Here is a 17,733-nt window from a genome sequence, read left to right as displayed (position 1 = left end):
AAATGGTATAGTATGAATCATAGTCACAAAAGATTCCTCCCATGATCCCAGGGCATATTTTCTCACACATATACCCAGTGTCATTAAAAGAATAGGCACTCACAGAGAGGACATTAAAGAACCCAGGTGGCCAAGCAACCCAAAGCTCTAGTACTGTATTCTGTCCTCACGTGGGGGGAACCTCGAGTCCAACGTCTCTGCCCGTCCCTCCATTGGGATCGCTGGTCATACTTTTATCTAAAACACAATGAGGCTTTCAGCCTGTTCTCTGCTGAATGAGGTATCTCCTACCAAGCCAGCCAATCTGCTACAAGATGCCGTCTCCAGTGAAGGGAGAGAGTAGGAGGGAGAGAAATCCCCTCCCCTTCAACCTCATTGCGTTTTGAAAAAAGAACAAGGGAAAAAGCAAACTGTTTTTCCTTCAAGAGCTGGGCTCTTCCACTCTTGACTCTCCTCTCTTTTCTCAGTTTGTCTTTGCTTTTTCAATGCCGTCAGGGTCATGGCTGATCCATGTTCATGCCAGCCAGTGGCTAGCAGCCTTTAATTCCATCAAGAACTCCTCTTTACAGTGGCCATCAAAGACTGAAAGGGGAACATATTTTGTCACGTGTGAAAGGCCACTCAAGGTGAGTGGGCCCCACTTGAGGTCTTATAAGCCATTAAGGCAACTACTCCAAAATGGCACCAATAAACCTTCACCTTATTGTCTCTGTCGTTTCTTCTTTCATTCATTTCTCAAGTGTGTTAGAGAGGGCTCAGCTGATCAGGAGTTCAGCTTCCCCCTGCCCTGCTGCATATGTAAAATGCTGCTACAAAGTACTTGATGATCATAGATTTATGGTTGGAAGGGACCTTGGAGGTCATCTCGTCCGACTTCCTCATTTTACAGATGAAAAAACCCAGGCCCCGGGAGAGGTGAAATGAGCTGCCCCAGGTTGCATGGGCAGTGACTGGAAGAGAGGGACTGGGATTGGAATCCCAGGCTGCTTCCCCTTCCTGCCCCGCTCCCTTACCTGGCTCTTTGTTACCCGTGCCACTGTCGCCATTTAAATAAGTCTCCTTTTTCACTTCGCTCCATGGGCCTTCCTGCATAATCTAGTCTCTGACTCATTGGAGTTGCTTTCTAGTAGTTAAAAGAAAATTTTAAGATGCAAATTTTTACAGGAGACATAATTTATGGGGCACTTGATTGGAATTTTGCCTCACTGTAAACCTACCCTTGAAAATGATCCATTGTTAGTTTAGGTGGGATGAATAGAACTTTCTTCTTTAAGCTGAAATCCATTTTTGGTTTTAGATTCCATATTAAATTTACAAAACCCAAAGCATGAACCCTTATAGCATTGCCTGTAGTGAGTACCCAGCCCTTTTCTAAGGTGGAGGCAACACATTTTTAAAGAAAATAATAATAAAAATCTAATGTTTGATTAGTGCTTTATAATTTTTAAAAATTCCATGGTAACCATTATTTCATTGGATTCACAAAAGTCTCATGACAGAGAGCAAGTGCTAAGAACTCCTACTGCTGCTGCTGCTGCTGCTATTACTACTGCTACTACACTACCACCACCACCACTACTACTACTACTACTACTACTACTACAAAGAAGAGGTAGAAGAATAGCTTGCATTTATTAGCCCTTCTTAAAGAATATCGTCATTATCAGCAGCAGCTGATAAAGGGCTAGAGAAATCATTTAAAGGGCTAAATAAATGCCAGCTATTATTATTGCTATTATTATTGTTGTTGTTGTTGTTGTTGTTGTTGTTATTATTATTATTATTATTTTTAGGCAATTGGGGTTAAGTGACTTGCCCAGGGTCACACAGCTGGCAAGTGTCAAGTATTTGGTCTGAGGTCAGATTTGAACACAGGACCGGTGCTCTATCCACTGCACCACCTAGCTGCCCCTGTTGTTGTTATTATTACAAAGCACTTTACAAATATTTTATCATGTCTCTAGGGGCAAGTATGTGCAATGGATAGAGAGCCTGGCTTAAAGTCAGGAAGACCTGGGTTCAAATCTGGCCTCAGATGGCACTACCTGTGTGACCCTGGACATGTCACTTTACCCCGTTTCCTCAGTTTCCTCATCAGTTAAAATAGAGGAAAGAATAGTACCTCCCAAAGTTGTTAAGAAGATCAAATGATAACATTTTTAAAACAGTGCCTGGCGTATGCACTGCATAAATGTTAGCTGTCATTATCTTTATTTTATAACCACGGACAACCTTCACAACAACCCTGGAAAGTAGATGCTATTATTTTTAGCGTCTACATTTATTTATATTTACTATATTTAGGTAGATACTACCGCCATCTTACAGTTGGGGAAATTGAGGCAGATAGCAGTTAAGCGATTTGCCCAGGTTGTACACCCAGTCAGTGGCCTGAGGTCAGGTCTTCCTGACTCCAGGTCTACTGCGGGTGCCCTATGGCGCCCCCTAGAGGCCTAACTCTGAAGAGTACCCAAGTCTTGTGACGTCCAGCCCGGGCCTCTTTTCACCATATGACACCTTCTAGACGTGCCAAAGTCAGAGTTATGGATCTAACAACATTTTTAAAAAAGTAAAATAACACTTTTAAAAGTCCTGTCTCTTCAGACGGTCTTAGTGAGCCCACTAAACAGGCAAGAAACAAGTCATGGTTTCAGAGGAGGTCACCACCAGGATCCATCTTTTTGGCCTGGGTTCTGTTATGTACTGAACTTATTTAGAGAAGTCCAGTTGGACATTTACACACACACACACACACACACACACACACACACACACACACACACTGGATCATAGAATTCGGAGGAATCTTAGTGAACATCTCATTGTACTCTTGAAGACCTTAGTTCTGGGGAAGTTAAAGGACTTGTCCAGGGTCACTCGGGTCATCAGGATTCAAACCAGGTCTTCTGACTCCAAATCCAGCACTAGGTGGTATAGTGAATAGACCACTAGAGGTGGAGTCAGGAAAACCCGAGTTCAAATTCAGCCTTGGACACTCTGTTAGCTGTGTGACCTGAAGCCAGTCACTTAGCCTCAGTGTCCTCAACTGCAAAGTGGGGGAAATAATAGCACCCCTCCCTTCCAGGGTTGTTGTGAGGATCAAATGAGACTATTTATAAAGCACTTGACACAGTCTGGCACACAGTAGGTACATAAAAAATGCATGTTTCCTTTGCCCTTCACCTGTATGTTTACTGCTCCGTAACACCTCCAGATTTTTTTAACAGTGTATTTTTAGGTCTGTTCATTTGGGCACCAGACTTTGGTAATGAGGTGATGATTTCGTTGTATTCAAGTAAACATAAGTGCTTAATTCCCAGGTGCCTTGACTGCCCCTCTGATAGGTTTTTTTCTCTTGTTTCACCATTTGTTTGCTTGTCTGTGCTCATGCTTTATTGGCTCATCAGCTTCCTCTTTTCTCTTCCTCTCTTATTCTTCCAAGCCATTGAAGACCCATAAATCTCTACTCTATTGTATTCTACAGATTGATTATTTTAACAATCAAATCATTGTTGACCTGGTGGAACAACAGCATAAAGGGATCATTGCCATACTAGATGATGCCTGTGTGAATGTGGGCAAAGTGACCGATGAAATATTCCTGGAAGCCCTGAACACAAAACTGAACAAGCACGCCCATTTCTCCAGCCGGAAGGTAACATGTTTCATGAGATTTCCTCCGTTCTTTTCATCTGGAACATTGTCCTCCATTATTGACTTCGCTAAATAGCTTAACACGCTTTACAGCAGGGAGGAGGAGGGTGTCTATAAGCATCTACTGTTTGACTTGATCCAATAGATAAATTCTTTCTGGGCTTATTTGTTACTGGATTAGTAATCAGAAAATCCAGGAGAGGGAGCTCTTGCTCACTCAGTGCTGCACAATCCGGGAATGTGAACCGGGTTCTTTAGAAATTATGATGTAATTTATAACCAATAGGTGCCGACTTCTTGCCCATGTGACAAGGTTTTTTTCATTGTTGTTGGGTTTTTTCTTTTTCTTTTTTTTTTACTCCTGCATCCCATAGCAGTTACAGTGAAAACAGCATATGTCCTTGATGTATTACTGGGATGTGAAGTTTGGTCCCAACTGCTACAAAATGTGTTGGATTTTCAATGCTATTCATGCTTGTAGAGCTCTAAGTATCCTTTCTTTCTTGAAAACAGAGGTTTCATCTCCAAAGAGGGAAAGACCTTTTCTTCCCTGAGTGCAGAGAAGAGAAGCATCCTCTCTGTGCATTTTCTTCACGTTTACACTTTCTTACATGGGCAGATTGCTCTTCTGTCATGTGTGGCATTGTGTAATCCAGCTCAAGCACTGTTCTGTTGTGTTTCTAACGTGACGCTGAGGAATCTGGAAAGGGTTGGAGAAAAGCCCTCTTCTGCTCAGGCTGTGTGTGATAAGTAACACAGAGGGTGAGACTAGGTTGGGGCAGCACTGTGTGCAAGAGAGAACTCCTGGCTCATTTTCCTCTAAAAACCTGTTCCTTTTCTTGACTTCCTTATTTTTGTTACTGGTTCTACCATTCTGTGATGCAAATGACCTCTGAATCATCCATGATTCTTCTCACTCCTTTGAGGTCCCTCTCTGTCTTCTAGAATGACAGCCTTAGAATCAAGAAGAGTCAGATACTGAATGGTTGACCCCGGACAAATCTTGCCTAAATCAGATTAAAATGTAATTCGGCAATATTTAACAAAATAAATAAAAATACAATACAAAATGAGAATACAACACTGCTAATATGTGGTTATCTGAGACAGTATGTGCCCTTATGTAAACTTTATTGACCCTATTTCTATTTGAGATTGAAACCACTGCCTAGACGATGCTTCTAAGACTATGAATTGTACATCTGCATTGGTAGAAGCAGTTTCCTTCCTCAGAGTTACCAACACTAAGGAAATCCCAAATCTGAACTTTCTTCTTCCTCCCTAAATCTAATAATCATATATAATGCATAAGTGGGTGGAGAGACTGGAGGTTAGGAAATCAGTTAGGAGGCTACAGCAGTGGTCTTGGTGACAGAAACTGATGGCCTGAATAATGGCAGTGGAAATGGCAAAGAGAGAATAGATGTGAGTGGTATCTAGAAGACAGAATGGATGGAGTATGGTAACTAAATGAATGTGAGGAGAAAGGGAGAGGGTAAGGATAAACATGACTAGGGTTACAAAGATAGATGACTGAAAAGATTTTGGTGCCATTAGTTAGAGGTACCTGGCTAGGTGGTTAAGTAGGTGGAGCACTGGGCCTGGAAAGGCCTCAGAAAGACCTGAGTTCAAATACGGCCTCATTAGCTATGTGACCCTAGGTAAGTCACTTAACCTCTATTTGCCTCAGTTTCCTCTTCTGCAAAATGCCACTAATAGCACTTACCTCCCAGCGCTATTGTGAGGCCCAAATGATGTAATATTTATAAAGAGTTTTGCTAACCTTAACGTGCTGTATAAATGCTAGCCGTTATCACTAGCCAAAAACAGGGTATCAGGAAGAAAAGCAGGTTTCCTGGAAAAGAAGACTTTTTTTAAATCAATTTTAGAATTACTGAGTTTGAGGTGTTAGTGGTACATCCAGGTAGAAATGACATTTAGCCCTGTTGGACATGTTGAGTTCAGAATTCAGGGGAGTTCAGGGCAGGAGATAAAGATTTCATGATCCTCCCTAGAAAGCTGACAGCTAAAGTAGTGGGAACGGGTAACATTAAAGGAGAGAGTAGAAAGGGGCCAAAGACAGAATCATGGGGAATGCTTGTATTAAGCAAGTAGGTAGTATAAAGGGAGTCAGGAGACCAGGTAAGCAGAAAAGGACAATATCATGAAAGATAAGGGAAAGGAGAACATCTGCAAGGAGAGGGCAATGCACAAGGGCAAACTGTGACCCTGACGTTAGTTAGCTCTCTCCCTCCTCAGTGTCAGGTGTAGATAGTTACCTGTGGTGCTCCACTCCCCAGCAGATTGGATGGTGGTTTTTTGTTGTGTCTTTGTATCCCAAGCACCTCGCACAATGCCCTGAACTTTTTGGGTGGTTATTTCGGGTCTGTGATTTCATTGGTTTGAGGAACTCTGAATGAGAAAATTCTCTCTGCTAATCACATCAGCTGCCATTCTTCAACTAGCTCAGAGAGCTGCCTGGGGCACTGAGAGGTTAAGTGATTTGCCCATAGTAGACGCTTAATAAATGCTTGTTGAATTGCATTGGATTGGATTGGAAATTCTACAGAGAGGTCAAGGAGGACAGGAGCTTGGAAAAATTGGATTTGAAAATCAGTGATCATTAGTGACTTTTTACAAAAGCGGTTCCTGATGAAGGGCGAGAGATAGAAGCCAGGGAGGAGTACAGATTGCCCTTTCTCTCAGTCAATAAAGAAGCATTTATGAAGCACATGCTGAGTGTTGGTCAGTATGCTAAGTGCTGGAGATACAAAGGAAAAATAAAAATAGTCCTTACCCTCAAGGAGTTTATATTCTAATGGGGGAAACAAAATGTAGCTAAATGTCTGTATAGGTTACATATGGGGCAGAGGTATGTGTGGGGTGGGGAGTTTAGAGGAGAAGGCAGTGGAGGAGGGAGGGGAGGACACGGGAAAGATGTGCAGAAAGCGTTGCTTGAGCTGAATCTTAAAGAAATTCAGGGATTCCAAGAGGAAGAAATAAAGAGGGCATGGAGGGACAGCCAGCGCCAAGGTATAGAGATGGAAAGTAGATCATATAGGAAGGACGTAGGCCAGTATAGAATGCAAAGAAAACAATAATGTATAAGAAGGCTGGAAAAGACAGAAAGGACCCAGTTTGTAAACAGCTTTCAGTGCCACAAAGAGAGCTTCATAGCTGACCCTAGAAGTTAGAGGGAGTCAAGTAGGTAGTATGATGGCTAGAGATCTGGGTCAAGAATCAGAAAGACCCTGAGTTCAAATCCAACCTCAGACCTTGGGAAAGTCACTTAACCACTGTCTGCCTCAGTTTCCTCATCTGTGAAATGAGGATAATAATAGCAACTATCTCTCAAGGTTGTTGTGATCAAATAAAAAATATAAAGTATTTTGCGAATCATTTATAAAGCACTATATAAATGTGAGCTGGTGGTGGTGTTGTTAACACGGAGCCATTGCAGTTGCTCACAGGGACAGGGTGGAGAGAGGTATTATATGGTCAGAGCTATGTGAGGATGGGTTAGAATAGAGAGAAACTTGAGGCAGGGAGGCCAATTAAAAACTAAGGCAATCAAGCAGTGAGTAATTCATTAAACCCTTACCATGTGACAGGCACTGTGCAAAGTGCCGAGGACATAAACACAACCGTCTAGAAGTCTGGCAGTGGAGGGAGCGGCTTGGATCATCGCTCCCGACAAAAAAGAGACAAGAGATGGGGCTCAGCGAAGTCGGTGGAAGTGTTAAAGGTTTCTTTTTTAGGCTAACTTTAGAAAAAAAGGGAGTAGTCAGTTAATAGAGAAAGATAGAAGATGAGTTGATTGGTGGTGCCAGATTCCAGAAGAAATGGGAGAGGATGAGACAGAAGGTCCAGGTGGCCCTTGGTCAGGAGAGCCACCTCTTTCTCTGAGATAGACAGAAGAGGATAGGTGAAAATAGATCATTTTTGAGGTGTAGAGAAGAGGAGTTGTGGGAAGCAAATGATCCCAGTCTTAGTAAATTATAACAGGAGTTGAAATTATCTCAGAGTAAGAGTTAGGTTTTAAGGCTTAAGCATGAAATTTGGGCAGGCTGTGGGTGATGAGATGAGGAACAAAGAAATTAACAGAAGGATTGCCCAGCAGCAGTGAAAGCCCCAGGCAATCGGCCAGTCGGTGGGACAGTTCAGCCCCCTACTATGTTCTAGGCACTGCGCTAAGCACTGCAGGTACAAAGGAAGGCAAAAAACAATCCCTGCTCTCATTCAGTCTGATGGGAGAGACAGCATGCAAACGGCTATGTGAGAACAAGCTACAGACAGGGCAGATCAGAAATAATCAGCAGAGGAAAGGCATTCAGATCATCAACAGAATGTTATGATATAACAACAACAAGCCTCAATCCTTCACTTTCCTGGTGTGCTGAAGACAGAACAAACTGAAGAAAGCAGATTGTGGGGTTGGGGGATGATCAGCAGGTGGAAATGGCGTTAGGTCAAGTAGCTAAAGGTCTGGGGCACAAACGTGGCAACTTTGTCACTATCTTGCTAAATTGCTCTAACAGATCATACATGAAAGAAGTTTGTGATTTCAGGTACAAATTTCTTTCTTGTTCGTCTTTATGTGTTGGCACATTTCTGTTTGTTGATGATTGTTAATTTCATGATTAAAAGAAAAGAGTCTTTTTATTAAGGGGATTTGTTCTGTGAAGTTTGGATTCAGTTAGAGGTCTGCACTTGAGAACCTACAGGGCCCCCTGTGGCCTCAAGGCCGTAGGTTCCCCTCTCCTGGCTAGGGTGATTGAAAGAACTTTATTGGAATGACTAAACATGGAGATCTGGGGTGAAGAGAAAAGTAAGAAGACAGAAAGAAGTTTCCAAAGTGTTGTTTTCTGGGATTTGGGCCCAAAAAAGATAATTTAGTACTAAGAGAATACTTGAATAAGCTTCCTGTTGAATTATTTTATGGTGTTTTGGTTTGTGCCAAGTAATATCATATTTTAAGTTACTAATTAGCTAGAGTCAAGGACAAATTTTTTTTAAGAAGCTGTAGTCTTCCCAAACATTTGTTTCTGGTTCAATGGAAATGTCATGGAGATGACCACAATCAACCCAGTAATCTATGAAATGAATGGTTGGGATTTTAAAATATTTGACAATATTTAACTGTCATTTATTGTCCCAGATCATGAGAAGAACCAAAATCCAGACCATTCAACAAAACCTTGTCCTTTCAGATTGGTTGGGACTGATTTAAGTGGTCTGGAGAGATGCTGCAGTCTTTTCCAATTCTCAGTCCTCTCAATAAAAGACTTTTAGAAGACATGGGTATTGTATGAACAGAAGTCTCTGATGGCTTTGTGCAGTTATGCCTTGTTAGATAAGCTGATTCATGGATTCCTCATTGGTCCCTGGACCAAGTAAATGAAGCCATCCAATAAGGGATAATTACCCAAAGTTTTGGGGACCTCTAATGATCCATAAAACACATTTACAGATAGTAGAAGTGCATGGTGAGTATGAACAGGCTTCAGTATATAACCAAGAAAGAATTCTAAAGAGCAAAGTTAAAGAATGCCATCAAAGAATTTTATGGCAGGAAGAAATGATGGACTAGTCATGTGGCCAGAGTGAAGGATTCCAGGTGGAGGCAGAGTAGCACGTCCTGGTCATCCAGGAGCACAAGTTGGTCAGAAGATGCACTCCATGTCTCAGACCACACAATTCCGGTTGGGCAACTGTTCTGAGTGCTGCTGGTTAGGTGGCAGGCCAGACCTGGAGGACGTGTCTAATCCATCGTGTCTTCCTGTCAACGGAAAAGGCGTTGGCCCCAAGGAGAGGACAGCCATTTCTCTCCATGCTGCTCCCTGTACCTTGACAGGGGCTGATTCTTTCTTGGGCCAAGTTCCATGCCGAGGTTGTTCCGCCCACCTTCAGCAGGAGATACCTGTCCGCTTCAGGAGAGACTGACACACCCCGCTGTCCCCTCACCCACCAGGGAAGGTGGTGGGAAACTGTGGGATGGACATGGGGCTTGGCTCCCATATGTAGTAATATTAGGTATGTGATTTTGAGAAATAACTTTCTGAGCTCTCTCAGTGAATGAGTATATATTCATGTATATATATATATACACATGTGTGTATTGCTAAGAAATTAGTAACATAATTATTAAAAGACAGTGCGTACCCAGATGTAGTTATTTCAATAGCACCAACTATGTGAACCCAACAAGTGCAGCTTTTATGCCTGTCTCCAGGGTTGAGCGGTCTGGGAACCAAGATATGGGTAATAAGTATTCCGCAGGAATAAGACTTAGTGGCAAGGCAGGTAAGGTCAAGGAGTGATCAGGGAGTGAGGGATTCTGACATGTGAGAGGACCATTAAAGTGGCCGAGGAGAGATGAGTGAGATGGCACTGATGGACCAGAAAAATAAGAAGACAGATAGGGAGCAGAGGAAATGTTTATCATTTCAATGTCAGGGTGGCCTGGGTTTTTAGGGAAATGGAAATGTATTCTTATTAACCATATCCAACTTTTTCTTTTAGCTCTGTGCCACAGATAAAACCCTAGAGTTTGATCGAGATTTTCGAATTAGGCATTATGCTGGAGATGTAGTGTGAGTATGTTTTATTTCTGTAACAATCTTTTTAATGACTTGATATAGAAAATATAGCTAGAGGAAATCTGTTCTAAATTATTCACTTATTCATTATAGTTCCTCATTCTTTTAAAATTTAATTGCATTTTCAATTTAATTGCATTTTTTTTGATGATTCCAGTCTGAATTAGTTGCTAACATTATATATAGGCAGATACAGACTGTAGATATAAATCTGGGGAGTTATCTGCAAAGCATCAAGCCATAGGCATGGATGCAGTGGTCTACTAGATGGTCTCCCTGCCTCAAATCTCTCCCTACTTTGTAGCCCATCCTCCACTCAGCTACCAGAGTGCAGGTTGGAGCATATCACCCCTGCCTATACAATAGCATCTAGTGGTCCCCTATCACCTCCAGGATCAAATATTCAATCCTCTGTTTGACATTTCAAGTTGTTCATAACCTGCCTTCTTTCTACCTCTGTAGTCTTCTTACCCTGTCCTCCCCTCTACATACTTACTCCATGGTAGGCTACACTGGTTCACATATGACACCCTATCTCCCCTGCCTTTTCACTGGCTATTCTCATGGCTGGAATGCTTTCTTTCATCACCCCCTCCTCTTCATTTCACTGGCATTCTTCAAGTCTCAGTTCAAATCCCACCTGCTTCAAGAGATCTTTCCTGGTCCCTACTGTCCCCCTCCCCCCCCCATACACATACAAACGTGTACATATACAACATACACGTGTACGCACACATGCACACACATATACACACTGCTAGCACCCACTTTCTTAATTATATATGTGATTATATACAGTGTGTGTATACACACACACACACACACACACACACACAATTATATAAATTAAATTAATTAATTTTAAATTTATTTTGTTCAACATTTCCCCGTTACATTTTCGTGTGGTTCAGGGCTCCACTATTTGCAGGTGGCCATGAGTTTGATGCCTTTGATCTAGGTTAACCCCCTTGTTTTAGAGTTGTGGAAGGGAAATCCCAGAGAGGCCAGGTCCCTTGACCAAGATTGCATAGGTAACAGATAAAGCCAAGATTTGAACCCATGTGCAGACAGCACTGGGTCCAATAGTGCAAACACTTGGAATGACTGTAACTGGTTATGGAATGGGGAACTAGGGCATAGGCAGGGAGGAAAGAGTCCAGAGGCTTCAGGTGGGTTCTTAACTTGCTAATTTTTTAAGAAATGTTATGTTTATTGATCCTTTTTATTTTTACATCATATTCAATTTCTTTGTGGAAAAAAAAAAAGATATGAAAAAGTATAAAAACAGCTCACCAAATTCCACCAATATCACATCATTCTCTTTCTGGCTGATTAAAATGTTGACACAGTGAATAAATACGGAGAGACACTAGGGTCATCCTTAACCTCTCCTATCCATATATTCTTGCTTGCTCTTGAATCCAGATCTGCTCTCCACATAACCTACCTGGCTCTACATCTGAGCATGACATCTCTTTAACTCCCAGCAGTCTGGTTTTCACAAGCACCATTTCATGAGAACAAGTGTGTGAAATGTCCCCCATGTCTATATTCTTGCCCAGTCCAGAATCTTTTCTTTTTTTGGTCATCATTCTCTTTGACCTCCATGCAGGTTTTGACACTGCTTAAAACTCTCCACTTTTGCCTGATGCTATCAGGAAAATGCCATCACCAAACAGGAACATCTGGAGATAGCTTTCTATAGAAAATTATTCTTCCATTTGGACTTTCTGTAGCACATCCTTCATGGCGCTGCTGGCAAGCATGGTCTTCTTGTTTTACACATTGCCTGATACTGATATTCTGAAGTTCAATCAGGAAATTCTCTCTGATGATGCATCTACCAGAAATCTTTCATGGTTTTGAAATATTCATGTGAGGCATCTTGTCTGAAGATGCCCTTAAGTGCCATGTTTTGTTCTCTAGAATTAAATGTTAAATTTTTTATTTTAATTGACAACAATAAAAAGAAACTCCTCTACTTCCGGGGCCCTATACCATCTTAGTTCTGCTCCTTCTCTCACTCCTTTGGGTTAAAATTAAATGATGTAATATTTGTATCATTTCTAATATTTCTAAAGCTTTTAGCACAGAACTTGGCATGTAGTAGGCACTGGAACACTATTCCTTTCCATTCCCCCTTAGGAACAAAAAGAACTCCATCATAAATGTTGAATTTGGTGATTCCTTCAGCCTGTCAGTAAGCAATTAATGAAAGTTGCATTGATGACTTAGAGTTCTTAGTCTACTTGTAGACCAGCCAGAAGGTGGCCCTTCCCTAGATCTGCTCAGTAACTCTGGTTTCTTTTCCTCATTAGCTATTCAGTCATTGGTTTCATTGACAAAAACAAAGACACCTTATTTCAAGACTTCAAACGCCTCATGTACAACAGGTAGGGTTGACATTGAGTCATGTTTTGTGAATGTATAATAGAGGATGTTATATATTGTTCTCTGAGGATAACTGATGCTGGGAAAAGACCACTTTAATCTGGGGACGATGATTTCAGAGTAAATAGTATGGGAGGGAGGTCTCATTGGAACTGTGAAAATAAGTTTGTTTTATCTTTTACCTAACAAAATTGGGTTTTGCTTACAACTCTGAAGTAATCTTTAGAAGACTGAATCATAAAGAATGAATCAATGTTGATTTTTTTGCTATAATCTTTCTCTCAAAATTGGGTGCTGGTACAATATGTGATCATCCCTCACTTAAAATTTAACATTTGCAGAATGATAATGAAGAAGGTCATTGCTGAATAAATATTTGACAACCCGATCAACTGTTTGAGAAGTTTCTATTTATTATTTGATATTCACATCATTCTCTTTCTAGCTGGCAAAACTATCGACACAATGACTAGGGAGAGACACTAGTGTTAAGTTGGGAAGGATGTTTAAGGGGGAACCTTATTTTAGAAGTGGTCGGTTCCCTAGTGAATATTTCCTTGGTATGGTGGCTTTTCATTCCCTATGATACCTTATAAGAAGGTAGTGTTATGGTGCATAGAGAGCTGGCCTTGAAGTCAGGAAAACCTGGGTTCAGGTCCTTCCTCTGACCTGTGTTGACTCTGTGACCCTGGACAAGTCACTTACCTTGTTAGTGCTTCTGGCAGCTCTGACTCTAAGTTGCAGGGGAGTTGCTCATCTGGATTGGTGGGGGGAATTTCCTCCCTCAGAGTTACTCTCTGCTAATGAAATCATAAATCTAGACCGAAAGAAAATGCTCTCACAACTGCAGGAACTCCTGTAAGGTCCTGGAGAAAGAAGGACCTGAGTTCAAATCCCACCTCAGACACTTACTAACTACACAACCCTGGGCAAGTTACTTAACCTTTCTTTATCTCAGTTTCCTCATCTGAAAAATGGGGATAACAGTAGCGCCTACCTCCCAGGGTTGTTGTGAGGGTCAAATGAGATAATATTTGTACAGCACTTGACACAGTGCCTGGCACGTAGTGGATGCTTAATAAGTGATAGCTATTACTATCGTTAACATTCAGATAACAAAGAAGGCCCAGATGTATGTATGCGTAGAGAGTGATTTTTGTACATGTATGTGAGAATAAGTACTCTGTATGTGGCATGCGTCGATAATTTCCAACCAAGTTTCTTGCCTTGATTGACCAGATTCAATTAATGGTGAACTGTCATTTGAGAGCAAGTGAGTGTGGTTTATATGTATAATGCATTACATTTGGGTTTCTAGTTGGAACACACTTTCAATGACCTCAAGCTTCTCCCTGAAATAAAAGCCCATCTTTTTTAATATCCCTATTCTTCTGGTGATGTGATAAGGCCAGGGATCCTGCAGCATCACAGTCTGGAAAAAATCAAAATTGTGCTTCACCCTAAGGTGCGTGTAAAACTGTGGTAGGTAAGCATAAACAGACTGTGGCAGATTACCGCCATCAAGGTACGTGGCAAACATGGCATATAAGTTATTATCAGAGACTTGTGAACAGAAAGTTCCAGGGGGCCGTATCATACCCATAGCACGGGAGAACTATAGACAGCCAGCATGCTGTCTTAGTACCCACATCATGTCACATGACACCAAGCAAGCTGGGCATCCCCACCCTGCCCCCAGGGCCAAGTTATGACAGGAGGTGGATAAGAATTTCACAGAATGAGAAATCATGGAAGGGTTGTGCTCATCACTTTTGGAGAGAGTACTCACATCAGTGAAACCCCAGGGTTTTTTCTGAAGGATGGAAGAAATACGTATAATGTATATGCATATCTTATTTGTCTCCTGCATATAAAGTGCTGTAAATATAAACACATGTGATACACAGTGCGCATCCTAATAACGGAGGAACTGACACAGGCTAAAGGGTCCAGTCCTAGCAAGTGGAGACCTGGTACTTAAAAAGAATGCTGAGACTGTGTTTTTTCCCCCCACTTGGAAAATGTCCATTTCCTGTTACAAAAAAGGGGGATACTGCTGGCAATGCTGTTTCACAATCTGATCACTTGGTTGTTGTCGTTCGTTCTCAAAGAGGACCAAAAATGACATAGATGTATTGGAGTCAAGATACAGTGTGTCTGACTGTGGCTGCTCAGACCAGTAGGAGCTCAGGAGGCTCTAGCACAGGTCGGGCACAGATGGTCCCTATGAACATGGCAATGTGATTGGTATAAAATCAAAGACACAATGGAATGGGAAGAAAAATAAATCAACCAATAAACATTTATTAAGCACCTACTGTGTGCTGGGCACTGTGCCGTGTGCTGGGGACACAAAAAGAGGCAAGGGACTGTCCCTGCCTTCAAGGAGTTTGCTCTCTAATAGGGGACCCAACATGCAAACAAATAGACAACAAGCTATGTTGAAGAAAAGTAGGAAATAATTAACAGAGGGAAAGCATTGGAATTCAGAAGGGATGGGGAAGGCTTCCTGTAGAAGGTACTATTTTAATTGGTACTTAAAGGAAGCCAGGGAGGTCAGTAGTTGGAATGGAGGAAGGAAAGTGTTTCCAAGCACGGAGGACAGCCGCAGAGAATGCCCAAAGTTGAGAGGAGTCTGTTGTTTCTGAAACAGCCAGGAGGCCAGGGTCACTGGATCAAAGAATATGCGTCGGGGTTACTGTAAGAAGACTGTAGAAGTAGGAGGGGGCTAGGCTTTGAAGGGCTTTGAAGGCCAAACAGACAATTTTGTATTTGCTCCTAGAGGCAATTGGGAGCCCCTGGAGTTTATTGAGTAAGTAAGTGACGTGGTCAGACCAAATGGACAACCATGAACATAAAAAAAAAAATGGAGTTAACTAGTATCTTCTTTAACTAGAAAATTTGCCCAAAAGCAGTTTTTCTCTTTGACTCTAAACAACTTTTTATTGTATATTTCCTATAAGTATAGAAGCAAATAGCTATCAGGCCATTTCAAAGAGATTCCCAAGTATGCCCCTGCTTTTCCAGACATTTTAGGATATTGTGAGCTCCTTGAAGGGAAGGATTGTGTCTTGTTTTCTTCCTATTCCCCCCCTAGTACACTAACAGAAGGAATAGTGTCCTCTGGTGTCGATGTTAACATTGTACCAGTTTGGAGAACAGCTGTCGTGCCTTTCCTGCCCCAGCTCTGGGAATCATCATTTTACCAATGGCTTATCCCTTGTCCTAGTTGTCATGATGAATATTGATTTCCTTCTGTGACAGTAAGGTGCTAGGGGCTGCAGCACTTAGAGTTCGTTTCACAGATTTGGATCTGTACCCACAAAGACACATTCACACTTTTCCTGGTTTATAAATGATTTAATGATAATCATAATCATAAACATACATGCACATAAATGTGATTACGTATGATTATACAATCTTAGAAGCAAAGACTATCACAGAAAGGTAGAGCGATAAAGAAGGAGGAATACATCACCGATCCAAGGAAGCACCAAGTCCTGAACATCTGGCTTGGGGAGTCCTGTATCACGGCCATCAGGGTCTCGGTTGGGAAAGTCCCTACGGCAGAGCATCCTCTCCGAGGGAGACTCCCAAAGTCACTTTCCCAAGAAAGACCCTTTTTATCATCCTTACACAAAGAAGGCAGGGAGCCAGGAAATAGGTGATTCATCCCTGCTGTTACGCCTTTCAACACCTAGTTCATATCATATTGTGAAACTCAGGTTTGCTGTTTAGGTAGTCTACTATGTTATGATTAAATGCTGCTTCAAATAGTTACATTGTTTAAAGTCCAAAAGACTTTGGAAAACCCGCTTTCAATCAGGTGTCCGCTAACCAGGTACTTTTTGTCTCTGTGGATTCATTGTCACTTTGTCTTCTTGAAATGGGATCTTTTGAGTTCCTCCTGCAGTTGAAATAAAGATGCTTGCATGTGGCTCAGCAGGATGGCTTACCACTTCTGGCAGAACTCATTGAAATTGATGTATTTGAATTTCCTTTCCTCCGGCTCTTAGTTCAAATCCTGTGCTGAAGAACATGTGGCCTGAAGGCAAATTGAGCATCACAGAGGTTACCAAACGACCTTTAACAGCTGCTACCTTGTTTAAGAATTCCATGATTGCCTTAGTAGACAACCTGGCATCAAAGGTAATTATTTTCTGACCTGAATTTCTATTTTAATATGTGATTTCTTCTTGACATGCCTTTCATGTAATGTGTGTCTCATTTGCTTCTTTAGGCAATGACATTTAGTTTTACTCTTCAAATTAAAGCACACTGATTCAAACTGAACTTTATGAATAATGCAGTTCTCACCATTATCATTTTTGGCATTGTAATACAGTACTGCCCAGGCTGAATACTATTCTTAAATTGGTTGGGTTTTTCACATTACTTTGATATTTGATGTCTGTTGTGGTCAAAAAGAAAGTCTTAAGGTATGTGCTGTGATCCTTAATACCCTTGTGACCTTGAAGTCACTTATTGTCATAAGCCTCATTTTCCTCAACTGTAAAACAGAAGGATTGGACAAAAACCTCTGAGGAAGGTGCCTTCCAGCTCTGAATGTTAGAAACACTAAAGCTATTTAACAATGACATTCCCTAATGGTGGTCCAAAGATATTCGTGAAAAATAGCTCATGGTTGCAAGGGATCATTTTATTACCTTTGGAAATAGACAAATTGTAGGAGTTTCCAAGAGCAGGTTGAATTTTTTTATCCTTCCTGAAGTACTGCTGTGCTCTGATTTATGCTGTTGCAACATAAAGATGTAGTGTTGATAAATGCCTCCTCTTTCCATTGTTTCTTTTGGGGGTTTATCCTGCTTGACTGATCACCTAAGGTCTATTGTCTTTTTCTTTTCTATGTCCTAAAATATCAGGCCTTTGCTCTAACTGTTGTTGCTGACAACTTTGATAAATCGTCAAACACTTCTGGAATGCTTGTCTAACTGTTTTGCACTCCTGTGTGCTTCTGGCTTCTCCTTCCTGTCTCTTCTCTGTTAGTATTATTATTATTTATCAATTTCTACCCATAATAGTTTTAAACCATGGCATGTTTGTCATTCCATCACTGGAGTTAAAA

General features: G+C 41.4%; 1 protein-coding gene across 1 annotated transcript in view; it reads left to right on the top strand.

Moving 5' to 3' along the window:
• MYO1D (myosin ID) overlaps positions 1 to 17,733 on the top strand; it is a 410,223-nt gene that overhangs the window by 154,917 nt on the left and 237,573 nt on the right. The window contains exons 11-14 of the mRNA XM_020963220.2: positions 3,485 to 3,655; positions 10,177 to 10,247; positions 12,572 to 12,646; positions 16,664 to 16,796. Of these exons, the coding sequence (XP_020818879.1) occupies positions 3,485 to 3,655; positions 10,177 to 10,247; positions 12,572 to 12,646; positions 16,664 to 16,796 (450 nt within the window). The remainder of the gene's footprint in view (positions 1 to 3,484; positions 3,656 to 10,176; positions 10,248 to 12,571; positions 12,647 to 16,663; positions 16,797 to 17,733) is intronic.

Source organism: Phascolarctos cinereus, unplaced genomic scaffold (genome assembly GCF_003287225.1).
Source record: "Phascolarctos cinereus isolate Bilbo 61053 unplaced genomic scaffold, phaCin_HiC Scaffold_5;HRSCAF=322, whole genome shotgun sequence".
Lineage (NCBI taxonomy): Eukaryota > Metazoa > Chordata > Mammalia > Diprotodontia > Phascolarctidae > Phascolarctos > Phascolarctos cinereus.
Note: the sequence above shows the minus strand (reverse complement) of the source record. Positions and strands in the feature narration are given on the sequence as shown.